Source organism: Hemicordylus capensis, chromosome 5 (genome assembly GCF_027244095.1).
Source record: "Hemicordylus capensis ecotype Gifberg chromosome 5, rHemCap1.1.pri, whole genome shotgun sequence".
NCBI classification, from domain to species: domain Eukaryota; kingdom Metazoa; phylum Chordata; class Lepidosauria; order Squamata; family Cordylidae; genus Hemicordylus; species Hemicordylus capensis.
The window spans coordinates 3,553,974-3,575,280 of NC_069661.1; the positions used below are offsets into that span (position 1 = coordinate 3,553,974).

The 21,307-nt window shown below is 52.1% G+C and overlaps 1 protein-coding gene and 1 long non-coding RNA gene across 4 annotated transcripts in view; both read right to left on the minus strand.

Annotated features, from left to right (window-relative positions):
* The window catches only part of ADISSP (adipose secreted signaling protein), a 93,656-nt gene that overhangs the window by 9,830 nt on the left and 62,519 nt on the right, over window positions 1-21,307 (minus strand). For all 3 annotated transcript variants that reach the window (XM_053254166.1, XM_053254167.1, XM_053254165.1), the window contains one exon: window positions 20,631-20,769. In XM_053254166.1, the coding sequence (XP_053110141.1) occupies window positions 20,631-20,769 (139 nt within the window). The remainder of the gene's footprint in view (window positions 1-20,630; window positions 20,770-21,307) is intronic.
* Window positions 15,676-19,496, minus strand: LOC128326741 (uncharacterized). The gene is made up of 2 exons (XR_008308230.1): window positions 18,101-19,496; window positions 15,676-15,815 (listed from the first exon to the last, which is right to left on the minus strand). It is a non-coding gene; the product is annotated as an uncharacterized LOC128326741 (long non-coding RNA).

Consider the following 21,307-nt stretch of genomic DNA (forward strand, 5'->3'; position numbering starts at 1 on the left):
ACAATGCCAAGGACCCCCTCTTCTACTTTCAATGCCTGTGAGGTGTTGTGGACTGGGGAGCCCTGGGATCACAGCCAACCTTGCCCACACGCTCAACAGCCACCTATGGGTGCCGGCTGTTGTCCCCATTCCCTATTCAATGACAAGAGGGAAGGAAGCAACCCACCCCATGGGCTTCCCGCAGTTCAATTGACATCATGAAACACATGGTGCCAAGCTGGCCAACACCACACTCCCCGGCCTCCTACCGAGTCACCTCCTTGGTCCATCTTGCTCAGTCTTGTCTACACAGACCGGTAGCAGCTTCTCCAAGGTTGCCGGCAGGAGTCCCTCTCAGCCCTGTCGGGGGCGAGGAGCTAAGATGGTGCTGAGCTAACAGCTCCTTTTGAGTTCTCTGCCATGAAGAGGATGATTTTTACTCTTTTATTGATGTTTTGAGCTGAGAGTATTTGGGGGTTTTGTTTTTTAAACTCAGCCCGAGCTTGGAGATGCTGCCAGGGAGGGAACTTGGAGCCGTCTGCATGCAAGCGGGCAGGGGCTCTTCCCATCCCCTAATATCTTACAGCACTCACACATAGGAACAGAGGAAGCTGCCATATACTGAGTCAGACCCTTGGTCCATCTCGCTCAGTATTGTCCACACAGACTGGCAGCAGCTTCTCCAAGGCTGCAGGCAGGAGTCTCTCTCAGCCCTATCTTTGGAGATGCTGCCAGGGAGGGGACTTAGAGCTTAGATGCTCTTCTCAGAGCAGCTCCATCCCCTAAGGGGAGTATCTGACAGTGCTCACATTTCTAGTCTCCCATTCAAAGGCAACCAGGGCAGACCCTGCTTAGCTTAAGGGAACAAGTCATGCTTGCTGCCACAAGACCAGCTCTCTTCCCTAAGCCTCCCATCCAAATGCAAACCAGGGCAGACCCTGCTTAGCCAAGGGGACAAGTCATCCTTGCTGCCACAAGACCAGCTCTCCTCCCATTTGTGGGACTACAAGCCCCATCACCCCCAGCTGCAATTTATTGTGGCTGGAGATTAGAGGAGTTGTAATCCCACAACAGCTGCAGAGCCTGAGGCTGGCCACTCTGCATGACACAAATCAAGGGGGCCATAGAAGTGGCTGCCCAGCAGGCTGAAAAGCAGGACAGGCCTCCCCATCCCCATTTCTTTCTTTCTCAAGGGCTCAAAACCAAAACGCCCCACTCCAAAAAATGTGCTTTGTCCCTTTTGGAGGCAGAGCAACGGTGTGGGCATCTCTGGCTCACGCTCTTGGTTGCTGGAAGCCTAGCCAGCAAGCAAGGTTCTCCCTTGCGGTCTGAGGATTTTAGAACTGAAGAACCTTCCAGTGCGAAGAGTTGTGATGCTTCTGCCCCTCCTTGCTCCTCTGCCCGTGCTGCTGAAAGTAAGTGGCGGGGGTGGGGGGGTGGGTGCGGACTAGAGAGAAATTCTTCTCCCTCTTCCATCACACTAGAACCAGGGGTCATCTCATGAAATCGATTGCCGGGAAATCTAGGACCAACCAACGGAAGTACTTTTTCACACAACGCATAATCCACTCGTGGAATTCTCTGCCACAAGATGTGGTGACGGCCAACAACCTGGATGGCTTGAAGAGGGGTTTGGATGACTTCATGGAGAGGTCTATCAAGGGCTACTAGTCGGAGGGCTGTGGGCCACCTCCAGCCTCAAAGGCAGGATGCCTCTGAGTCCCAGTTGCAGGGGAGCAACAGCAGCAGAGAAGGCCTGCCCTCTCTTGCCTGTGGCCTTCCCAGAGGCATCTGGTGGGCCACCGTGCGAAACAGGATGCTGGACTAGATGGGCCTCCTTGGGCCTGATCCAGCGGGGCTGTTCTTATGACTGTGGGGGGAGCCAGAAGTCCCATGGCTGCACTCCGCGGATGGCCTTTGCCACTTATCACTTCCGCACACAGCTCGTCCGATCAGCCGCAGAGGTTTAAAGGCAGGAGAACGATGTAAGAGTCAAGTCCAATCGGCTCTACTAAATAAATCAAGAAAACCAAGGCCATCTGTCTGCCCAGCCACCCTAGACCTGGCCTCTCCCCCTCGCCTCCCCAGTTTAATAGCTTCTGTCACCAGACACCTGCTAGCCACTCTCTCTGCATCCTACGCAGGAGGAGAACGGGCTAATAGCGGCAAGCAGCCTCCCCAGACTGGCAGGTGCGAGGTTTAAGTGATCTCTGGATCTCCGGGGAAGATGGCAGATGGCTTCTTCTGCAGATTAGATCATCAAGTGGCTGGGTCCATTAACGGGAGTGCAGGCGACAGGGCGGGAGGAGAATTAACTCTCTTCTCTAGAGTGCTGGCAGAACGCAAACACACCGAGACCATCTTCTCAAACAATAAATGATTTAGGAATGTGAACATCTATGAGATCTGGTAGAGACACACATATTTCCCCACCCGCCCAAAACATAAATCAGCATCAATGCACGCGTTGCATTGCTCTATGTCATGTTGCGGTGATAATACCGTGGGTGTCTACTGGACGGTGCCCATGACATCACCACCAAGGCCATTGCTAATAGATACCATCAGCGTGCTTGTGCTAAGCAGGTTTGGGTATAGTCAGTGACTGGATGGGAGACCGTGTAGGAACCCAGTGTATGTCATATCAAGTTTCTTTCTTCTCCTTTTTTCAAGTGTGTCTCCCAGGAACGTCTAGTTAAGATGATACAGGATGTGACATGATGGTCAGCATTCTCAGCCTACTTCACCGATTGATGTGAGGGGTGTATGTGCATAGAAACACTAACCCAGGGGTGCACAACTTTGGCCCTCCTGCAGATGTTGGGCCTGCAGTAGCAAGCATGAATTGCCCCCTTTCCTAAGCAGGTTCCACCCTGGTTTGTATTTGGAAGAGTAAGTGCTGTCTGCTGTAAGATATTCCCCTTAGGGGTTGGGGCTGCAGCAGAGTACTAAAGAATCTGATTTGCATGCAGAAGGTCCCAGATTCAGTTCCCGAAAACACCTCCAGGCAGAGCTGGGAGAGACGGGGCCCCACCTGGAACCTTGGAGAGCCACTGCCAGTCAGTGCAGAAAAGCTGAGCTAGATGGACACACAGTCTGACTCAGTATATGGCAGCTTCCTATGCGCCTCATTCACACTCTCAGTCGCCCAGGGGAATTTATGATGGAGCCAAGATTTGAACGCAGGTCTCCCCACTCCCAGGCCAATGTTCCAAGCACACCAGCACACATTGGCTCCCCATTTAGAAGCTCACACATAAGAGAAGCACTTGAGACAGAAAACCGTAAATGGTACTAGCATTATCTTCAGCTCATAAATACAGATATTTATGTGCCACTTTTCAACAAAAGCTCCCAAAGTGGATGACATAGACATAAATAAATAAGATGACTCCCTGTCCCCAAAGGGCTCACAATCTAAAAAAGAAACAGAAGAGATAGATAAGCAGCAGCCACTGGAGGGATGCTGTGCTGGGGATGGATAGGACCAGTTGCTCTCCCCCTGCCGAATAGAGAGAATCGCCATTTTAAAAGGTGCCTCTTTTTCCCAGTTAGCAGGAGACCACCAAGAACCACTCACTTCAGGCTGACCCACTTCCAAATTCCTACACTGGAGTCACTACTGTAGAGGGGAACGGACGGTTCTTCTGCGCCTAGCTTGCAGCACCCAGCCATCCTGCGCTTCAGTACAACAGGGCAGGATCGTGAGCCGGGTCACCTCCAGCACAACTCTCTCTTCCCCCTCTGCAGCTGAAGAGGACAAATGCCCACTCCAAAGAAGCTCCTAGGAGAGGCCCTCCCCTCCGCTCGCCTTGGCTGTGGGCTGGGAAACCCAAGAAGGGCGGAGATGCACGCAGAACATGGTCTGCTGCAGGTGGTGGTTTTGCGCCATGCACTGAAAGCTGGGCTGGGAAGAGCCAAGGAGAAGAAGAGGCGTGACTCAACCCGTAGGGGGACTGAGGGCTTCCAGGGAGTGGCTGGAGGGCCTCTGATCTCCACAACTGAACAGAAGTGCCTCCAATCACGAAGAGGTGGGCAGGGCGGGGGAAAGGAACGAGTGTGGAGCAGCACTATTGAAATCGTCTCCTGCCCTCCCACACGCCTCCTCGAACTTGCAAGGCCATGAGAGGCACTGGCCAACCTTGTATTCTGCAGAGCATCAAGACTCCCTACAGAAAGAGGCTGGCCTTCCATGAATGGACTTAACTGAAACACAACAATCTCTTGGCCTGGAGGAGCAGCCGGGTTTTTGTTTTGTTTTAAAAACTACACCCAGTTTCCCTTTCCTTTTTACCCAAATCCCTGTTCTCTCCACCAATGCTTTACGTGTTAAAAGAACAGAACAGGGATTTAAGTAAACAAGTATACATAACTTTAGTGTTTCATTAGACCCCTAGGCTCAAAAACACCAGGGACTTTCTACTTCCTCAACCCTTCTCTTCCCTCCTGTAGACTAGGGGTCTTGTACCCAATGCCCATAATTTTATTTACTGATTACATGTGCATCCCATCTTTTGTCCTTAATGACATATGTTGGATTTCCCACATGGTCTCCCATCCAGGTACTGACCAGACCCAGTCCTGCTTAGTACCAACAAGGTGGCTGTATATATTAGCAGTGCCTTTGATGCAGATGCCATGGAAGTTTAGCAACAGCTGTGCAGTCCAGAAGGTGACCATTCTGATGGGCTGACAGTCTCTCTCTTCTTCCCTTTCGAGGACACCACCATTTGCCTGCCTCATGGGTTTCCTCCACAGCCTAGGATCGCTAATCTGACAAGTAGCCTTTGCCACCTTGAACTGGAGGTAGAAGTTCATCTACATCACAAAAAGCAACTTGCTTTGGGACAGTTTTTGGCTACTGCATGGAATTCAGTTATCCAGTCTTGGGCCAAGATATTTCTGGCCACGAAACACACACACACACACGGGATTAGCCACAAAGATACCTGACTTTTGGTCATGCAAGTCTTTCAGATTAAAAACACAACTCTTGAACACTCAAAGATCGAGCCTTAATTTGCAACCTCTGGTTCCGTGAACATCTTGGGCTTCTTGCAAGTATTTCTCAATGTTAATGCCTCCCCCACCATGAACAGCAGACAGCCCGCATCATTAGACATGAAGCTACAGCTGTAATTATCTTGACACACCATTAAGTTCAGATGCAGAGGAAATAAGTGATGATTATGCAGCTACTCCCATGTGGAGCGTACTCCACATGTGATGTTCCCATGTGGAACATCAACACAATCCTAAACCAACTATGAAACAGGGTCGCTGCGTGAGGATGGGGCGACACTGACCCTCGTCCCCTGCGGCAACCATCTCCACCTGCCCTCTCCCAGTGGCTTGAGACAGAACGGATGGAGCAGTAACAAGTCAAGGCAAGTGGCAGTTGACTGAAGCATCAAAGGGAGGGAGGGGAGGACCCAAGATTATTTCTAAACTCACAGCGTTCTTGGAAGAGGAAGACCTGAGTTTGCCTCCTGGCTAAGGAAGACACCAGAAGCTGTGGGGGAGACTCCTTTGGGAAAAGCCCAAAGGCTGTGTCCTTGCAAGGTCTCCCATGCCAGGCAGATCTTTGCTCGGAAAAGCATCTGCATTTGGAAGGCGCTTGGGCTTGGGCAACACCAAACACCACCACAGTAATCAAGCAAGGAGGAGGAGGAGGAAGAAGACGCTCCACCCACCAAGTCCAAGTTGCTGCTGACAGCAACAGTATCTTGCCCACAGTGGGACCACTTCGGCCCGTCAGCTGTTTTTGGACAACAGCTCCCATAATCCCCAGCCACAGTGGACAATCAGTCGTCAGGGGTGATGGGAGTTGTGAGCCAACATCTGCAGGAGGATGGACGTTGTGCAACCATGGGCAAGCCTCATGCCTCAGGGAAGTTTTCGAACTGGGCATAATGATGGCACGCCCGCACTGCAAGTCACCAGCACCCAACAGTCTGCAGCAGACTGAACATGGAGGTTCAGTAAGAGACCCTCCTCCACCCACCCAATACTTCTGAAGTCCCATGTGCACAGTCACTGACCACCACATCCTGCAGAAATGAGTTCCTTGGCCAAGTTCTGCACCCCAGGGATGAACTGCTTCCTTTTTAATTTTGGAATCACCCACCCATTCCAATAGAACAGGAGTTCCTCGATCTTGGGACCCCAGGTGTTGGACTACAACTCCCATTACCTCCAGCCACAATGGCCGAAGGCTGAAGAAAGCAGATCCAGAGCTGATCAGTCCAAGAATTGCACAGCAGCAAAATGTCACCACCCCTTGGCCCACAGGAAGCACCACTCCCCTTCCCCAGAACACCCACCATACTTTATACCAGAAACACCTATCACCTATCATAGCCACATGTCCAAACACACCTTTAGACATGGTTTCTGTAACCGGAAAGTGTGCTGTCAAGTCAATGTCAGCTCCTGGTGACCACAGAGCCCTGTGGTTGTCTTTGGTAAAATACAGGAGGGTTTTCTCATTGCTTCTTCCCACACAGGATGAGATGAAGCTTTTCAGCTTTTTCCTATATTGCTGCTGACCGATACAGGTGTTTCCCAGAGTCTGGTTGTTAGTCAAGCATTGCCCCACAGCGCCACTTATATAAAGTTCAACAACGAAATATAGGGACTGCTCTTGAAGGATGTTATGGTTGGTGAACATGCAACTTATTGATCATTTACTGCAGGGGTTCACAACCTTGAGCTCAGGGTTCCCTGTGAGAGGGAATCCCAGATGTTGTTGATGACAGCTCCCAGAATCCCTAACTGCAGTGGGCTTGGCTGAGGATGCTGGAAGTTGTAGTCAACAATATCTGGGATTTTCTGTTAGAGGGAATACTGCGTGGGTCCCCCGATAAAAAGGATAAAATTGTAGATTTTATTGTAGAATTGTAAATAGAAGAACAGGCCCTGCTGGGAGTGAGCCAGCATGGTTTCTGCAAAGGTAAATCTTGCCTCACCAACCTTTTGGACTTCTTTGAGAGTGTCAACAAGTGTGTGGATCAAGGTGATCCAGTTGACATAGTCTACCTGGACTTCCAAAAAGCTTTTGACAAAGTTCCTCATCAAAGACTCCTGAGGAAACTTAGCAGTCATGGGATAAGGGGACAAGAACATGTGTGGATTGCTAACTGGTTGAAGGACAGGAAACAGAGGGTAGGTATCAATGGAGAGTTTTCACAATGGAGGGAAGTAAGAAGTGGGGTCCCCCAGGGATCTGTACTGGGACCGGTGCTTTTTAATTTATTCACAAATGATCTAGAAATAGGGGGTAAGCAGCGAGGTGGCCAAATTTGCAGATGATACCAAACTCTTCCAGGTAGTGAAATCCAAAATGGATTGTGAGGAGCTCCAAAAGGATCTCTCCAGACTGGGGGAGTGGGCGACAAAATAGCAAATGCGGTTCAGTGTTAGCAAGTGTACGGTGATGCACACTGGGACAAAAAACCCCAACTTCAAGTACGTATATGCTGATGGAATCCATGCAGGATTGACAAATGGAACTCGCTGCCACAAGGTGGGTAAGATCCTCATACAGAAGTCCAATGTTGTCTGAGACAAATTCGGAGTACTGACTAAGTAAATCGGTTGCTTTTGTCATGAGAGCTAGATAAAAACCCCAGATTCAAAGGCAGATGACTGCTAGATCCCAGAAAATGAGGACATAAGAATAGCCCTGATGGATCAGGCCCAAGAAGGCCCATCTAGTCCAGCATCCTGTTTCACACAGTGGCCCACCAGATGCTGCTGGAAGCCACAGGCAGTTGAGGGCATGCCCTCTCTCCTGCTGTGACTCCCCTGCAACTGGTACTCAGAGTACCCTTGAGGCTGGAGGTGGCCCACAGCCCTCCGACTAGTAGCCATCAATAGACCTCTCCTCCAGGAAGTTATCCAAACCCCTCTTAAAGCCATCCAGGTTGTCGGCTGTCACCACATCTTGTGGCAGAGAATTCCACAAGTGGGTTATGCATTGTGTGAAAAAGTACTTCCATTTGTTGGTCCTAGATTTCCTGGCCATCAATTTCATGGGATGACCCCTGGTTCTAGTGTGATGTGAGAGGGGGTGTTCCTGCCTTCGTGCCCTGCCTTAAGAGGGCTCTATTAAAGCATCTGGGAGGCACCATGGTGGGAAACAGACTGTTGGACCAGGCAAGCCTTTGGCCAGCAGGCTCCGCTTATGTTGGACAGCAGTGGGGAACCCTGGGAAGGGGGAAAGGGACTCAGCATTGGCTGCCTTTGGAAGAGCAAACAATGCAGAAGGCTTGGAGTGCCAAGGGATGGGAATGTTGGAACACCCCCGAGTAAGATCCAGTTGCTTGTGTGTTCATATCATTTCAGAGAAAGACCACCTTGCTCCTGGTTGAGCTCAACTGCCTAATTTTTAGCCAGACAGGAACATAGGAAGCTGCCATATACCGAGTCAGACCCTTGGTCCATCCCACTCAGTATTGTCTACACACAGACAGGCAGTGGCTTCTCCAAGGTTGCACGCAGGAATCTCTCTCAGCCCTCTCTTGGATGCTGCTGCCAGGGAGGGAACTGGGAACTTTCTGCTCTTCCCAGAGCAGCCCCAACCCCTAAGGGTAAGATCTTCCAGTGCTCACATGTCGTCTCCCATCCAAATGCCAACCAGGGTGGACCCTGCTTACCAAAGGGGATAATTCATGCTTGCTGCCACAAGACCAGCTCTCCTCCCATGGCAGAAGGCAAAGGCTCCCCTGTCCTTATGAGGAATCTCCCCTCCCCTGCTGCCCCCAGGACCTCTCCACTTAGAGGAAATGCATAGCCACAGCCTCTGGCTGACAGCCAAGGGATCAGCCGCCTGTGGGTGCCCCAGACTCCCGCTTCTTCCAGAACAGGGGGGGAAATGACAGGGGCCGACGGCCCAGCTGTTGGGAAGGAGCATCTCGCTGCAGAGTGGAGTATTCCTCTCACGTCTGGCAGACTGCTGACGATCACCGTCTTTAGCGCAAACGCCAGATGAGTGAGCTGCAGTGGCAATCCCACAGAAGCCAGCAAGGCCGGATAAAAAGACACACAGTGCCTCCTTAATCAGCTCTGCAGAAGTGACAGGCACGCACGCACACACACCCTTTTCCCACTGCAAAAAAAAAAGGGGGGGTGGGGAGGAAAAGGAAGCTGCAGAGCGAGAAGAGCTGGCGGAGGAGGCAAGTCACCTACAGCTCCAAACAAACTCTTGTCTTTGGGAGCGCAGAGGTGCTGGGGGTGAAGGTGGTGACAGGGCAGACACACGAGCCACCTAGGAAGCTGCCATATCCTGAGTCAGACCATAGATCCATCTTGTTCAGTACTGTCTACACACAGACTGGCAGCGGCTTCTCCAAGGTTGCAGGCAGAAATCTCTCTCAGCCCTCTCTTGGAGATGCTGCCAGGAAGGGAACGTGGGACCTAGATGCTCTACCCAGAGCGGCTCGATCCCTCTAAGGCAGGCATCCCCAAACCGTGGCCCTCCAGATGTTGCTGAACTACAACTCCCAGCATACCCAGCCACAAAAAATGGTGTCTAGGGATGCTGGGAGTTGTAGTTCAGCAACATCTAGAGGGCCGTAGTTTGAGGATGCCTGCCCTAAAGGGAAATATCTTATGGTGCTCACACTTCTAGTCTCCCATTCACATGCAACCAGGGTGGACCCTGCTTAGCTTAGGGGACAAGTCATGCTTGCTACCACAAGGTCAGCTCTCCTCCCCCCGCCAGAGCGGGACTCCAAGCACATCTTCAGCTGGCCCCAAAGATGGCCCCAAGGGTTGGCAAACTGGGACAATGGTCCAGGGCCACCAGAAGACCTCTGGCCGACTCCCAGAGTTCTGGTCAAGGAGCCAGAGAAGCGGCCAAGAAGGGCTCCCAGCTGTTGCTTCAGCCAAGGCCAGCCTCCTCCAAATCTTTCTGTGTGGACTCGGCTTTGCAGAGGCAGCTCCGGGCGCGCTTTGGCAGCCACCTTGGTGACCAGCATCTTCCTTGATTTATGGTGCAACCCTCACCCCCAGCTGTGCCACTGATTCCAGTCACCCAATGGAGGCGACCTTGCACAACAGGCAGCCCCACTGCACCTGCAAAGGCGCTTGGCCAAAAAGTTCCACAGCCGGCACCAGCTTGGGGGCGGGGGGGAGATAAAGACCCCCATGGATTCTAGGTGCTCTGCCCCTGCCACCAAGGAAGCTGCACCCACCCCACCCCACCCCACCCCACCCCACCCCTCAGGAAGGCCACCTCCACAAGGGGAAAGATCAGCCAGAACCACTGTAGGGAACCTCCCACCCTGCCTGCCAGAACACCCTTTGGTCCAGCTGCCCCTTGACCCGGGCCTGCAGAATCTGGGCTTCTGCCACCAGCCAGAGGCCCGAGAGCCAGAATCACTTCTGGCTCAGAGCGCAATGCCGAGGACCAGCCTCTCTGCGAGTGGCCTGTATACAATCTCAGCCCTTTGCTGGGGCATCAACCAGCAGTTCTCTCTCTCTTCTCCCCACTCCCTTTCCTTTGGGTCTTTTTAGTGTGCAGCCCGAGGCCAGGTCCTGGGTCCCAACGTCATCGACCCAAAGCTGTTTTGGAGAGGCAGTATTCAATGATGATGATGATGATCAAGCACCGCTGCAACCCTCTTCCATGTTGCATATCATCACCAGGAGCTACAATAGCAAACCGATTCAGAAGTCCCAGTCTCGGTCCGGCGTTCTTTGCAAAAGTCAGACTCTCAAGTCCTTGACATTGGAGAGAGACAGTCTGGGGCCACACATCCGCAGGGAGTGAAATAGTTTTCAGGGACAGCTAGAGGCTAGGATCGGCATCAAGCAGGTAGAGGTCCAAGCAGTGAGGTGGTGGGAGGGCGCAGGGGGAGCCAACGGAGCACCCAAAGCCGGAAGGCACCTGCAGTGGCTCGTCATGGGCATACGGCAGCTTAAAAGCAGCTCAGAAGGCGGCTTCTTCTGCTCTCCGCCACTGCCCATTCAGAGCGATTACTTCCCGCCCCAAATCTGAACTGGCTTTGTGAGGTCATCAGGCAGTCAAATCCAACTGGCTGGGAAGAGGTCCAGTGGGAAACACACACCCCAAGTGGCACTGAAGCAGCGGTTAGGAGGGGCAGCCCAGAGAGAAACTCAAAAAAGGAAAGCTCAGAGGGAGCAGTCTTGCAGGGAATATATCAGCTGCAAGCCTCCTTTTCTCACCAGAAACAATCGCTCTAACATTCAACACAGCCCCGTAACCACACACCACCAATTTCTCACCAGATGTACATCCCTTCCTCCCCCACTGTAACCATATTGCTCCCAGCTCCCAGAAAGAGCTCAATATTCTGCAGACTCCAAATACGGGTTTCTTTCTTTCAAGAGAATTCAGCATATGAACATACTCTTAAGTCATAAGAACGTAAGAACAGCCCTGCTGGATCAGGCCCAAGGAGGCCCATCTATTCTAGCATCCTGTTTCACACAGTGGCCCACCAGATGCCTCTGGAAGCCCACAGGCAGGAGTTGAGGGCGTGCCCTCCCTCCTGCTGTGACTCCCCTGCAACTGGTACTCAGAGGCATCTTGCCTCTGTGGCTGGAGGTGGCCCACAGCCCTCCGACTAGTAGCCATTGATAGATCTCTCCTCCATGAAGTTATCCAAACCCCTCTTCAAGCCATCCAGGTTGTTGGCTCTCACCACATCCTGTGGCAGAGAGTTCCACAAGTGGATCACGTGTTGTGTGAAACAATAATTCAGTTTGTTGGTCCTAGACCTCCCGGCAATCAATTTCATGGAGTGATCCCTGGTTCTAGGGTCGCTTTATTTATTTATTTATTTATTTATTTATTAAAACTTTTATACTGCCCTTCCAAAAGGCTCAGGGCGGTTTGCATTAAAACACCATTAAAATCAGTTAATAATTAAAACAAATGATTAACAATTAAAAACATCGTAAAACAGCAATTACATAACCAGAACAATTTAAAAACAAGTTTTAAAAAGCTGAGAAAGCCTGGTTGAAGAGATGTGCAACATGCAACCCCAGAATCCACTCCAAATCCACAGTCCTTAAAAATTCCCACCTTGTTGGGCAAGCTTCTAGTCCTGGTGGATACAGAAATAAGCTTGAACACACTGAGGCCATGCCTATGAAGTTGCTCAGGCCAAAAAGGGCCAATGTGTACATCAGAACAGCCCTGCTGGATCCGGCCCAAGGAAGCCCATCGAGTCCAGCTTCCTGTTTCACAGAGTGGCCCACCAGATGCCGCTGGGAAGCCCACAAACCAGGAGATGAAGGCATGCCCTCTCTTCTGCTGTTGCTTCCCTGCAACTGGTATTTTGAGGCCTCTTGCCTCTGAGGCTGGAGGTGGCCTACAGCCCTCAGACTAGTAGCCAGGGAGGAGAGCTGGTCTTGTGGTAGCAAGCATGAACTGTCCACTTTGCGAAGCAGAATGGTTGCATTTGAATGGGAGACCACATGTGTAAGCATTGCAAGATATTCCCCTTAGGGGATGGGGCCGCTCTGAGAAGGAGTAGAAGGTTCCAAGTTCCCTCCCTGGCAGCATCTCCAAGAGAGGGCTGAGAAAGATTCCTGCCTGCAACCTTGGAGAAGCCACTGCCAGTCTGTGCAGACAATACAGAGCTAGATGAACCAAGGGTCTGACTCAGTATATGGCAGCTTCCTGAGACCTGTCCTCCACAAATCTGTCCAAGCCCCTCCTAAAGCCATCCAGGCTGATGGCTATCGCCACATCTTGTGGAAGGGAATTCCATAGGTTGATTATGCATTGTGTGATTATGCATCGCACTTCCTTTTGTCAATCCTAAATTGCTTGGCCATCAGTTTCATGGGATGACCCTGGTTCCAGAGTTCTTGGAATGTATTGGGATGATGGGAGTTGTAGCACAAAAGCCTCTGGGGTGGGGGTGGGGGGAGGAGCTGTGCATCCCTGGGCCTGGAGATGGGGACCCAACCCTATATGTGCCTCTTTGCACATTCAAATGGCTTTGCTGAGAGATGGAATCACGTTGCAACACACAAGTATGCAGAAATGTCATTTGCAGGCCTCTTGGAATGTGGGTCTGGGGTGGCTTCCGAAAGGTCTAACGGGGCACTAGTGACCCCTGCCCTTGATGCAGCCTTCAGGGACACTGGCGAGTGGAGTCACCAGCTGAAACAAAGGCAGTGGCTGTGTTTTGCCTCCCCGCTGAGTCAGCCGGAGCGGCAAGGAAGCCGTCAGAAGGGCTGCCAACGCAGCGAGAGAAAACATGATGTTTTGCAGCCACAGACCTGCCTCCTGGGGATCAGCCAAGCGTCGGCCTAAGCTCGTTCTTGGCTCAGAGAGGGCTTTTGCCAGTCCAGCACCAGCTGGGCCATCTTGGCCACAGTCAGGTCTGCCAGCTCTACGGAGAAGCCCACCAAAGTCCTGCCTGCCCTAGCCAGGACCACACAGCCACAGGTGTCCGTGAACGGAACACACAGATACCCCTTCGAAGGGGGGAGGTCTTCTGCCTCCCCCTTCCATGCCCCCCGCCCACCCCACACAAAAGCAGACATTTTTCTGGGAAGAGGCCACGGCCCCTCCAGCCTCTTGGTCCAATTCCAGCCATGCATGATCCAACCAGATCTCAGGGAGCTTCTGCCCTCACCAGACGATGCCAGCCAGCAGGACATATTGGGAGCTGCAGCCCAGCCCATCCTTCAACCTGCTCCAAATGCCGGCACAAAGGAGTCCGAGGGGCAGAGCCCGCCCTCTGGAGACGGAGCCGTTCCGAAGCAGCCACCGGCTCGGAAGAAGCAACAGCCGCTGGCACCCTGCCGGCCCAAGCAGCAGCCTTGGGAGACTCCCCCGATTGACAATGGGGCGCTGTCAAGAGGTCTGCCAGGGAAAGCAGCAAGCTCATGCCAGTCGGGCAGGGAGGGGGCAGCCAGCGCACTCCGGGCCCTGATCCCAACACGGATCTTGGCAGCCCAACCAAGTAAGCTCAGGGGATTCTTACAGGGGACCGGAACACCTTCGTTGCTGGGGTAGCTTCCCAAACAAACGACTGCTGCAACACTCTCCATGAGCCTGACACTGACCGAGCTGTGCACGGTCACAGGGTCCATTTCAGCAGGGCTCGCGGTCCCACTGGGTCAGGCCCTTCCTCTGCAATTGCTCCAACTTTCAATACATCCTGACAAGGCTGTGCATATTCCACCGCGGCACGCAAGTTTAGGGAGAGCGTAAAATGCACGCCTGGAGGAAGAATTCCCCTTTCCTGAGAAACCCATCTTACAACCGAACACACACTTATGGCCATCCAGAGAAACTTCAAAGGATGCAGTCTCCAAAGCAAATCATGGGCTCCTTAGGGGGCTGCAGAGCTCGGCATAGCTTTGTGCCCCACTTCATAACAAAGTTGGCCAATTCCTGCCAGGAAATGTGTTTACAGAATTTGCTGTCTACATTCCCTGTCTGACCACAGGTTGCAGAACTCAGCTGGACTTCGCACAGCACGGGAATTCCCATGACACACAACTGCCACGTCGGCACAGCCCTAATTGTGTGGTGCCAGCAAAGTTGCAAGTCTGAGGCGGAGGGCTGGTCTGGGGGGGGCAGAGCATGGATTTGCTTAGCAAGGTTGACCTTGGTTTTTGCATCCGGATGGGGGAGCCCTGTGTGCTGAAGAGATTCCCCGGAGGGGAGGGGGCCGTCGCTCAGTGGCGGTGCACCTGCTTTGCATGCAGAAGGTCCTGGGAAAGACGGAGGGGCTGAGACAAATTCACAGAGGAGAGGTCTATCAGTGGCTACTACTAGTCTGGTGGCTAGAGGCCACCTCCAGACTCAGAGGCAAGATGCCTCCACATCTCAGTTGCAGGGGAGCAACAGCAGGAGAGAGGACACACATTTGTAATAAGGAGGAGGAACAACTTGGTTTTTTAAAAAAAGAATGCTGAGATTAATGAATTGGGGGGGGGGAGACACAGCAACCTCTTTCCCAAAGCTCCATTTGCCCCGCCCCCCCATCTTACCTGCCCCAGTGTTAATGACAGCTTTTTAAAAGTCTTTAAAGACACATCTATTCACCTAGGCTTTTAATTAGATATTATTTTAATAGTTTTAATATGGTTCTAAAGTATTATTTTTAAATTTTTAAATTGTTGTGACGTTCTAACTTTTTTGTCCTGTTGTTTTAACTAATATTTTACTTTTCCTGTTTTTACTTTGTTGTAAACCACCCAGAGATGCAAGTTTTGGGTGGTGTAAAAATAGGCTAAATAAAACAAACAAACAAACAAGAGCAATGGTGCCTGCAGGCCGGCCATTTGCCAGGTAGAGCTGTGTGGTTAGCCAAGCAGCCCTCCCTGATGGAAAGGCCAGCCTGTAAGCAACACAGCTCTGGGCAGGGTGGGGTGGGGTGTGGGTGGCGGGGAAGAGAGAAAGAGAGGGGGGGGAGCAAAGGGAGGTTGGGGGAGGCTGCTGTGTCTCCTTTGGCGCCCCCCAACTCATCAGGACAAGCTTACTGTGTGTGTGCACATACACACACCCCAACTATATTACAAGCATGAAGATAACCGTGTGAGCGACATCTGTAGAAATGAAGAAATTGTGGGAAGGGAGCGCTGAATAAACATTTCCAGCCGTTGGGTTGAGGAGGCAGAGATCACTCAGAGCTCCAAAGGGTTATCTGAATAATTCTGATTTTGTTGGTCATAGAGAGAAGCAAAGCAGTTCTGAAATATCACCAAATTATACAAATGCACTTTATTTGCATGTGCAAGGACAGCTGCAAAGGCCCCGCTCCATCTAGTGGGTGTCGGCTGCTGCCTCGAGGTCTTCTTTCTCCCCTGGCTTCAGCTGCCCAACCAGTAATTAGGCTCTAGACACACAGAGGAGGCAGAATCGGCTCTTGTAAGGACTTGTGACAGTTTCTTTACCAGCTGAATGATGAACCAAGTTGCTTCAGCCGGCAATGAGACATTGATTGACAAGTCGTCGACAATTCTCAGACTATTAAACAATTCAGTTCAATAGTCTCACTGCTCCCTCCCTCTCCGCTGTCTGAGAATGTTTGCTCCCTTCCCTGCGGAGGCAAACTCCTCCCATGCAAAATGCCAGCTCCCTCACGGATTGAGTGAGATGCTAGCTTTTAAAACGAGTTACAGAGAATCTATGCAGGTCTCAGAATTTGTCTTCTCTGGGTGCAGATTTTTTGGAAGTTTTTGAGCACAGAATACACACAGCCCTATTCAAGAGTATCCCAGACGCTCCTTGTTGATCAGGTATTGGCTCTATGATTTGCACACCTGATGTCGTGGCATTCACACGGAGTGGTCCTCAGCGTCAATGCCTGTGCCTGCTCTCGTGTTCAGACCCAGCCCAACCTCTCCTGCCTCCTCTGGGAGCTGTCTGAGGTCCTGAGCCCATCTGCTTTGCATGCTGACATCCCCAGGTTTGCTCCCTGGCAGCATCTCCAGGTAGGGCTGGGAGAGACTCCTGCCTGGAACCTTGGAGTGCTGCTGCCAGTCAGAGTTGACAACACTGAGCTCGCTGGATCAATGGTCTGACTCAGTTTAAAAGGCAGCTTCCTAGGTTCCTCTATGCCTTCTCTTGGAGATCTCACACTATTTCCAGGCTGGTCCCTTTTCCTTTGTAAGCCTGCAGGCAAGGGTTTTCACTTCTTGATATCTTGGATAGTGCTTAGGGACTTCAGATGCTGGGAAACTTTAATACATCATCCATGCCTTCTATACAATGCTAGGTTCCTCTTCCACAATGGCCAGTCTTTGGAACTCCTCCAAAATGCTCGACAGGCTGAGTAAGCGTTTCTTGGTGGCCTCCAGCATTTGAAAGGGACACAAGAGCAAGCCATACATACAGTTTCCCGGCGTGGTCAGAAGAAAGCGGCAGACGTCCCTAACTGAGCAAGCCTAATGGCAAAATATTCCCCTCCTCCCAAGCAAAGAATCTGGAAAGTAGGGAGGGGAATTAACCTAGATCATTAATTACTCCAGGGAGATTTGGTAATTTCAGATTCTGCAGGAGCTGGAAGGAAGAGCATGCCTCCTACTAAAGTCACGGCATGTCCTGACACCAAGCTGGCGGGCGGGCGGGGGCAGGGGGGGGGAGAATGCAGCAGCAAGGCTGCTCCTCCTGTGTGGCAGCCACAACTCGGAGAACGAAGAGCGGCAGCAGAGAAGCAGGCCAGCAGACTCCTGCTCCCATCACGCACCCGGCCCCTAAAGGCACAGGGGGGGCCCACAGCAATGCTAAAAATACAAGGACCACCAGAATGGTAAAGCCACCACCAGGGCAGTTTCTGGGCCACCAAGAGACTATGAAGTGCAAGTGATTGGGGATGCAAAGAGTCTGTTCAGCAGCGAGTCGACTCCCAATCCTGCACCAGAACCTGCTGATCCTCACATGTATTTTATAAAAGGCACATTGTGCTCACCTTTCCACCTCTGTAGTGAAGGTATGCAGGGACCCTCGCTTATATTTTAAAAAAACACTATGCAACACTAATACATTTGGCTCAAACATACGAGTCAAAACACACAACCCTATGCACAAGTCAAATCCAAAGCTCACCAGAAAAGGAGGCAAGCAAAGGCAAAAAATTGGCAAGGTAGGGAGCAACAGACTCTCCAGTGGCAAGGAGTTCCAAGTATCCCGAGGCCTATTTTCAAACCCACTCATTCCAAACATAGAACGAAGCCTGAAGCTGCCAGCATTTTCAGCACATGAGGCTTAAAATTGCTCTGTTGCACCATTTACGTTTGTATCCCATTGCTGCTCATGTGGGCAAAGAAGCAGAGAAGAGGCATTTGTAATGCCAATGAGCTTTCTGGAGGCTTCACAATCACACTACCGCACGGATGCACGCACACACCACACTTTAGGCCTCCAGCACATTGGTTCACACTCCATCAGAATGGGCGTGCAAGCATCTGTTTTATATCAGCCGTAACAGACAGGCTTGGGGTGGGAAATGCTCAAGCATCCTGCTTCCTCCACCTCCTAGAGCTTGGCACCGAACTCTGTGGCACGGTGCCAGCAAAGCCAATCCTCAGACTCAACCCGCAGTCCACAAATGCTTGAGCTTTGCAACCGCCTCTTGGACAGACACGCCAAGCAACGGAAACTGCTTCCCTGCCTGCTCACCTTCCCTGCTGCCAATGCTCTCCTCCACTGGCCCATTAAAGCTGGATTTACACTTTGCAGTAAAAGAGTCGTCTGCCTCTGGATGAAAACGGCCCCCTGAGATAATGGACTTCCTGGTTTCTGGCGACGTGCCGTACGAAGCACGATCTCCTAACACAGCCCAGGACGGAAGAGATTTCTTTAGGAGTGGAGAGCACATTCCCCTGAATCGCACCGTGCGGTGAGCCCAAGGAACAGACTGCCATGTGCCCGGGCCAGCCTTGTAGCCAGCGGCCATCCTACCCAGGACCCCCGAAGCTGGAAGGCATTACAACCCTACCAGGCTGAAGCAGACACAGGTGAACCGGTAAACCTCTGCCCGACTTGGAGCAGACTGGCAACAGTGACTCCCAATGGTTTAAAAACAGCAGAAATGGCGGGGGGAAGCCCTCCAGCATGCCAAAAAATAGGCTGCTGGAATGAAGAACGCTTGGGAGAAAAGCAGGAGAGGATGGGTGTGAATCTTCAAACCAGCAGGGCAGAAGGAAAGGCCTCCCTCCCCAGCTCCTCTCTTAGAGCATCACCCTCTTCCTCTGCCTAGTGGCTTGCTCATCCACAATCGCAAAATGGGAGTGTGCCCAGCACCCAGAGCTGGGCAGGATGCTGGCCAGTTCTTGATGGTGTGAACAGCCCTCCTGTGTTTCCTCGGCCCCGGTTCTGGGGAGGAGGAGGATTGGGTCCATGCGAGGCAAGAGTGTGCTTGCTTAGAGGCCACAGTGGCAGCACTTTTGATGTGGCTCCGTCTGTCCTCAGCCACCACCTTCCACATGCCACATCATGAACACTGCCAAAGCCAGCGGGGGTGCCGAATGGGGAAGAGCGCAAGTTGTGCTGCTGGGATGCAAGCTAACCATTAGGCACGCCCCACCTGTGGGCAAGATTCCCCATGCACTTTGTGGACCAACGCCACAGACACAGGCGGCTGTTTGGAGCCTCCTTTGCAGTCTGCCGGCAGAGAGGAGCACGGTCGCCCTGCCCTGCCCAACAGCTGGTCTTCACGGCTAAGGCGGACCCAATCCTCAGCCAAGCCCACAAGCACCCCCATGGTCTTTGCAAGCCAGAGACTGGTCCCAGCAGCCTCGAGTCCCCACCGCCGTTTCCCACCATTCAAGCCCGCTGCATTCCATGTGGCTAGACAAAGAGGCAGGGCACGGCTCCCTGGAGAGCGGGGCCGGCCACCTGATAGTCCCCATCTATCAACAGGTCCTGCCCTGCAGAGCTACAGCGTGAACAGAGACCCTGTCCTCCCCACACCGACAAGGCATAGCACGGCCATCACGGCAGCAGAAGGCCAGCCCTTCCGAGCAAGGCATTTCCTGACTGCAAATCCATTAAGATATCCAGCGACAAGCGTCCCTCTTGCAAATCAACAGGCAGGGGGATGGGCCTGCAGCTCGGTGGAAGAAGAATCTGCACTTGCAGGCAGAAGGTCCCAGGTTCCATCCCTGGCAGCGTCTCCAAGTAGGGCTGGGAGAGACGCCTGCCTGAGACCTTGGAGAGCGCTGCTGCCAGTCAGTGTAGGCAAGACTGAGCCAGAGGGACCAAGGCTCTGACTTGGAGAAAGGCAGCTTCCCGGGTTCCTGAACTTGAAGCAGATTATCCTCATGAACACATATCTAAAGGATGTCCTTGACAAAAGAGGGCAGCGGTCTGCAATGGAGGTGGGGGAGGAGGGCTGGAAACCCCCCAAGCTCATTAAGAGCCATGTCCAAACCGCTTCCAGATTGGAGGTCCAGCTCATAAGAGACTCAGCCACATGCTAATCTTTGCGGCCAGAGCTCCCTGCTTTCCCTTCCCTTCCAAACTTACCAGTTGGTTGCAGCTAGAAAGCTTTGCCATGGAGACCTCCATTAGACATTTAGTGCTGCCACTGCAGCCTCCTGGGCACAAGGACCCATGGGAAGTCCAGTCCAGAGATCCCAATGGGCCTATTAAGATGCCAGGTCCCATGGCAATGACATAGCCCGTGGATGCCAAAAGCAGGATGCCACGATGAAAGCACTGAAGGCTGGATGGCGTCTCCACTGTGAGGTCTTGCAGACGTCAGGTGCACTTGGGGAAAGGAAAACTCTGGGGCAGAGGAGGGGCTGAAGAGTGGTGCTGAGAATGGGACAGGGCCTTAGCTCAGAAGAGGGCTGGACTTTAAAAAATGAGCTTAATTCAGGCCCGTGTTGAACAGAACCCAACTTGGTTGAGATGAGCCTCTACTGAACTCAGGGCAGTTCATCCACGCATCCCATGCCTTGGTATAATCCTTATCATAAAAGTGGGGCAGAACAAGGAGATATAAGAGAGGGAGGGAGGAGGGAGAAACTGGAATACTAAAAGCAGATTTAGAATAATTAGACACCAAGGAGTTCCTGGGTAGAGAAAGCAAGGATAATATTGGTAGCAGGGATTCTTTAAGAAATGGAAACTCTCCAGTCGTAGGGACGCCATGCAAGGCTTCCCTCGGCCACCCGGCGGTTGGTGCCAAGAAGAAAGGCCATACCTTCAGACACAGGCGTAATGTTGACCACTCTCAGGTTAAGGTTCATCAACGGTGCTGCACACAGGTTCTGCCCCAGTTGCTGCCCAAGAGGCAGAAGGAAAGTGATCTCGTACTTGTGCAGGATCTTCAGAAACCCAACCTACGGAGGAGAGGGAGAGTCAGAGCGGCACACAGGGCTGCACCAATTCAGAAGCACAGAAGAAGAAGAAGAAGAAGAAGAAGAAGAAGAAGAAGAAGAAGAAGAAGCCGCCGATGAGAGAGAGTCAGGATTATGAGGGTACACCAGGTGCAAATGGACAGGACTTCTCCTGTTTGGAACCCAGGACACTGCACTGAGTCCACACAGGGACTGTCTCCATAAGGGGAAGCCCACAGCCCGATGGGCAAAGGCAGCAGCACCACTGAGAGTGGATCAGGTTTCAAATACAGCCTCAGCCATAAATGAACTCATGGGAGTATACTGGAGAAGTCCCCCGTTCGCTAGCATCAGTTCCCATCCGCAGTGTGGCACTAATGCAGGCCTGGCCTACCTCACAGGGCCACAGCAAGAACCACCAAGATGACAGATGTGAAAAACTTTAAGAAAATCTAAAACACCCCATAATAAGCTAATCATCATGATGGCTTCCTGCAGAGAAGGTGTATACACGGTGGAAGCAACCAGTGTGCCCTCTAAC